General features: G+C 57.4%; 3 protein-coding genes across 3 annotated transcripts in view; all 3 read left to right on the top strand.

Moving 5' to 3' along the window:
• DQ04_06021020 (inositol 1,4,5-trisphosphate receptor) overlaps nucleotides 1-223 on the top strand; it is a gene marked incomplete at both ends in the record, with an annotated part of 5,526 nt that extends 5,303 nt beyond the window's left edge. Inside the window, one exon of the mRNA XM_009314493.1 lies at nucleotides 1-223. This exon is cut by the window's left edge and continues 5,303 nt beyond it. Within this exon, the coding sequence (XP_009312768.1) occupies nucleotides 1-223 (223 nt within the window).
• A 605-nt stretch (nucleotides 224-828) lies between these two features.
• Nucleotides 829-3,915, top strand: DQ04_06021010 (inositol 1,4,5-trisphosphate receptor; the record flags this gene model as incomplete). Its single annotated transcript, XM_009314492.1, has 1 exon — nucleotides 829-3,915. One exon carries the CDS (start codon nucleotides 829-831, stop codon nucleotides 3,913-3,915), a length of 3,087 nt encoding a protein of 1,028 aa, XP_009312767.1.
• A 1,081-nt stretch (nucleotides 3,916-4,996) lies between these two features.
• DQ04_06021000 (putative RNA-binding protein) lies at nucleotides 4,997-5,414 on the top strand (the record flags this gene model as incomplete). Its single annotated transcript, XM_009314491.1, has 1 exon — nucleotides 4,997-5,414. A coding segment is annotated over one exon (418 nt), but the record flags the coding sequence as incomplete, so codon positions are not given.

Genomic DNA, 5,414 nt, shown 5'->3' with positions numbered 1-5,414 from the left:
CGCGGCCTCCGTGTGCTGCAGCGCTACCGGCAGGTGTGGCTTGTTTCACTGCCTGTTGCACTGCTCACATTTGTCGCCGAATACTTCCTTGAAGCAGGCTTCTACCGCTACCAGGACTCCCTGGAGCCGACCTTCCGCAGCATGTGCGACAGCATTACGCGCTTCTGCCAGGAGTTGCTCGCTCACGCCGACGCAATTGAGCTGCATGTCCGAGAGGTGGTGAACTACCGCCGCCTCAATGCTGTGCTGCAGGAACAGGTGAAGAACATTGCGGGCCTTGACGACGTCGCGAGCAGTCTTGGGCGCACACGAAACCAGTTGCGGGCCTGGCTCATTCGCTACAACGAGAAGTCCGAGCAGCAGCAGCGCCAGCAGAAGCAGTCTGATATCTGGGAGGGGGTTGAGCGGAGCGAAGAATGGGACGAGAACTTCGGCACTCAAGACATTCTCCTCGCCGGTGAGGGCGTGTCAAAGCGGCTGCAGGAGAGCCCTGCCGCCGCCGCTTCAGCAGGACTGCTGCTCTCTAGCGCCGTCACGAGATGCCGAGATGTGGAACAAGTACGCAGTGTCCTGCGCACATTCATCAAGCGAGACGTGCTTATCCCTGTTGAGGACAGCGAAGACGCAAACAAGCCGGCGGGTGTCGTGAACGAACTGCTGCGGCGCAGCCCAGAGCACACTAGCNTTATCCCTGTTGAGGACAGCGAAGACGCAAACAAGCCGGCGGGTGTCGTGAACGAACTGCTGCGGCGCAGCCCAGAGCACACTAGCACCCGCGATTATGTGGCCAATGCCATGGATGGCATGCGCAAAGGGGTTTTCAGCCCCATGGCGTTTGTCGGACTGCTGAACTGCTTCCACAACGCCCTCTACGCAGCCCTCAACGAGAAGAAACAGGATCAGCACCACCAGCAGCAGCAGCAGCAACAACAACAAACGCAAAAGTCTGGTGAGAAGAATATCAGGGGCGACGGAGAGGAGGACGCTGGCTACGTGTTACAGCTGACATTCAGCGACCTTGGTATGACGCACGTAGTCGCTTCGCTCTGCGCCGTTGATGACGAGGTGATGACGTACAGCGCGACGCGACTTGGTGTGGTGCTCCTTGACGGCGGCAACCAACGGGCGCAGAGGGCACTTTTGAATTACTTTGAGACGCACCAGGAAGGGTTCTTCCACAATATCAGAGACGTCCTACAAAAGGCACTGCGGTGGGTGTGGCGACTCAATGTGGAGCAGCAGCTTGTCATCTTAGAACGTGGCGGCGTCATCGTGAACGTTTCTAACCTGCAGCACTTCATGTCGATGCTCCTCGCCAACGTTCCCATACAGTCCACGGATGGGGGAGGCAGCAGCAGCAGCAGCAGCATCAACACCAACGATAGGCGACGTTTGTCGGGTTGGGATCGCGTACAGGGGTGTTTGCGTGTGCGGCTCATCTTCACACTGTTCCGCATGCTGCAGCTATTCTGTGAGGGGCATAACCTCAGCATGCAGAACTACATCCGTTCCCAGCATGACAACATGCACAGCGTCAACCTCGTGCATGAGGTGATGGTCTTCTTGGCGGAGATCTCCACTATCATTCGCCCCGCCACCGTCGAAGTGGTGCGTGGTGGCTTCGAGTTGCTGACGGAACTCTGCCAGGGCCCCTGCCACGCGAACCAAGAGGTGCTGTTGAGCTATGACGTATGCGCCACCATCTGCCATGTTCTCGACCTCCTTGGATCTCCGGAGGTGGCCGGCACCGCCCGCACAGCGGCGACCAGGAACCGCAGTAACAACAACACTGACCCTGACGCGAGTGACTTGGTGGCGCAATGCGATCGCTGCCTGACGAAAACCGACGTCGGCTGCCTCCGCACCTCTCTTACGACGTGTCTGCTGTCGCTCACTGAAGGCTGCCGCTCGCCTGACACCATCCGCCGCATCCTTGCACAGATCCCCGTGGAGATCATTGAGCGTGAGCTCGCTACTGTGGGCCCGAAGATGTATGACCGCATCCTCGACGACGAGGAGTTTGAAGACGACCCGGGCGTGGAGGCGTTCTTCAAATGGCTCGTCTTCCTCCACACCGTGCGCCCCTTCGCAGAGGGCCTCTACCAGCAGCACGTCGACGAGATGCTGCGCCGCACCGCGAAGATCAGCAGCCGCCTCCTCGGCCACATCGAGGTGCGGCGCGCCGACGGGCAGCTGGAGAAGGTCCTCTTCCGCATCCCGCTTAGCTGCTGCGGCCTCACTCAGAGCACCAAGGATGGCGTGCTCTGGAGCGTCAACCGCACCAGCCGTGCGACAAAACTCGGCGACTTCCTGCACCAGAGCGACAACTTAATCTTCGAGGTGGAGCGGGCGCATGCCTTTCAGCGCTGGGTCGCCCGCTGGACGCGCTTCAGGCTGGGCGGCAGCGACAGTGATGACAAAATGGGTGAGGAGGAAGAGGAGAAGGAAGGAAGGCTCGACGCGGTGAAGCGCGGGTGGAACCGCTTTATCGCCCCTGTGCTCTTCTCCAGCCAGCTCAGCTTCTACGAGTACGCCTCTATTGCAGTCGCTGTGATTGTCAACACGAGCCTCATTTCCGTTGAAGGTGCGAGGTGGAACGACGGCATGGTGCTCTTCTGGAAAGACATGCTCACGTTCCTCTGCTTCCTACAGTTCGTGCTGTCATGCATCGTGCTCGGTGTGGACGCCGTCATCTTCTTCCCCGTCTGCCTCTACACGGAGTACAGGCGCAAGCAACACCTCACCTCGGGGCGTGCAAAGCTCAACGCGACGATGCAGGAAGTATTTGACGGCATGACGGTGAAAGAAATCGTCAAACTCTTCTTCACGCGTTTCACTATACAATTCCGCCTATTTCTTGTCATCATGGCGGCATTGAGCGTTCTCGTCTCGCACTACTTTGCTGCGGCACACCTGCTGCTGGTGATATACAAGACGCCCACACTGCGCACCTTCATCTCTGCCATCACGCAGAACGGACGTCAGCTGCTGCTGACGGCATTCCTCGGTGTTGTTGTGCTTTACCTCTTCGCTATCGTCGGCTACCTCGTATTTTCACGCGGGTTTGGCAACGAGGAAGGGACGAATGAAGAGAATTGTGGCACCCTCCTCCGTTGCTTTACATTCATTCTCTGGCAGGGGCTTCGCCAGGGTGGCGGTGTCGGTGACGTCATGGAAGAGGAGTCATGGACGAGCACCACTTTCCTCCCACGCGTCAGCTACGACCTGATATTCTTCGCCCTCGTTAACGTCGTGTTCCTCAACATTATGTTCGGTCTCATCATCGACACATTCGGCGAGCTGCGCGACGACAAACGGGAGAAGGAGACAGACATGAGGAGCACGTGCTTCATCTGCGGCCTCGACGCGGAAAGATTTGAGAAGGCCCGCATTGGCGGATTCCGCGCACACGTGAACCAGGAGCACAACATGTGGATGTACCTCTACTTCATGTCTTACCTGCGGCGAAAGGACCCAAACGACTTCACTGGACAGGAGTCGTACGTGCATGAAAGGATTCAGCAGAACGACCTTGGCTTCTTTCCAGAGGAAGAGTGCCTCCTGCTGCAGGAGGACGAGGACCGCCTCGACGCCGCAGAGGATGAGCAGCAGGACGTGGCGGGTGTTGATGAAAGGGGCACCGCACGCCGCGGACCGGCAGCAGCAGCAGCAACAGCAGCCGGTGGTGGGGCGGACGCCCAGGCGGTGGCGCTGACGCTGAAGGAGTTAGCAGGAGCGAAGGAGGCCCTTAGTGTTTTCGTGCGCGACATTGGCGCCGACGCACAGAAGGTGAAGACGATGCTTCGGCAGCTAGAGATCACTAGCCGCAGCATACAAGGGACGTCGGTGAACGGGGCAGGCACGCAGGGGACGAGGTCTGTCACCGGCACGCATGTAAGTAAAGAGGGCTCCTAGGAGCCGCGTCTGCGACTACATTGCCGGGTACATGTGTGGTGGCGAACGGCTGCGGCATCTGCCGACCTTGCGAAGGTGAGGAGAGCGCCTGCTCCCCAATCATATAGTTCTACAGACTGGATATATAATAGCGATAACGAAGGTGAAAAGAAGGAAGCTTTTTTTTTTTGTCTATTTTGGATTCGGAAAGCGGTGTGGGTCGTGTGAATTTTTCTTTTCTTTGCTCAAGACGCATTCGCACGCAGCCATAAGTGGAGGAATAAAACGGAATGAGGCAAGCACTGCAAACATTTGGACGAACCAACAAAAAAGAAAAGAAAAGGAAAAGACATGCTTAATACCAATAATACAAGTGGCGCGATGTTCCTTCTATCCCCCGTCATCGGCGCCTGTTTGTCCTTTTTTCCGTCTCCATCTACCCGAGCTATCTGTCGAGCCATATCCCTCGCAGAGCAGGCGACGAGGTCCTGCTGTCGGCAACAAAAGAAGCATCGGTAGGAGTGGGGGCGCGTTTCTGCATGGCGCCTTCCCGTCGATGAGGTGAGAGAGACGCAAGGGCCTTTGCGGGGGAGCTGCACCGCCGGGCCGCTGGGTGGTGCGTGGGCTGCAGCCTCATGTGCTGAATTGCCGTGGGACGAAGGAGCAGGCCACTAAGTGTGTCGATGAGAAAAAAAGGGGTGTTGGAGGTTTTTGTTGTTGTTTTTTTCTTTGGCAATTCCAAGGAGCTGAATACGGGACTAGAAGGAGTCGTTGCCGATGGCGCGGTCATTTTTGTTGTTGTTGTTTTTCGGAGTCATCCTTCACCTGCCAGCCGTGGTTGGTGGGCGACTGTGCGTGCATCTACGTGTGTGCGTGCTTCCCTCGTCGCTTTTATTTGTTTGCTTGTTTCTCTCTTCCACCCACTCATTCAATCACTCATTCACTCACCCTCTCTCTCTCTCTCTCTCTCTCTGCCTCTCTCTGCCTCTCGCACACATGCATCTGGTAGAAGAAGCTTTACCCCGCAGAGTAAGAACTCACACAGACAGTTTTTCGCCTTAGTTTGCTATTTCACTTTCCCGTATTTTTCCACAAACGCGGCATGAGCTTGTCCTCGGTATTTTCTTGCCCCTACAGCCTGGCGCTCCCCGAGCAGCACGATCGACAGAAGCAACAAGAACAACAGTTGGAGCAGCAATACCATAATCATCAACAACAACAGCAGCAGCAGCAGGAACCCGTGGCGTCGAGCACGCCTCTCCCGACGAAGGAGGTGCAGAACTCCCTGCAGCGACGCAATGTGTACGTCTCCGGTCTACCCGAGACATACCGTGCAGCGGACTTCCGCGAACTGTGCCAGGAGTTCGGCCGCGTGGAGGCGTCGAAGCTGTGCGTCGACAGCAAGTGCCGGCCGACCAAAGGTTACGGCTTCGCGCTCTTCTACGACGAGGCGGATGCGGCGTGGTGTATCAAGAACCTCAACGGCCGCTGGATAGGCGGCCGCTCGCTGCAGGCACGCA

This window comes from Trypanosoma grayi (assembly GCF_000691245.1).
Source record: "Trypanosoma grayi strain ANR4 Tgr_602_V1, whole genome shotgun sequence".
Lineage (NCBI taxonomy): Eukaryota > Euglenozoa > Kinetoplastea > Trypanosomatida > Trypanosomatidae > Trypanosoma > Trypanosoma grayi.
This window is presented reverse-complemented; position numbering and strand designations above follow the sequence as displayed.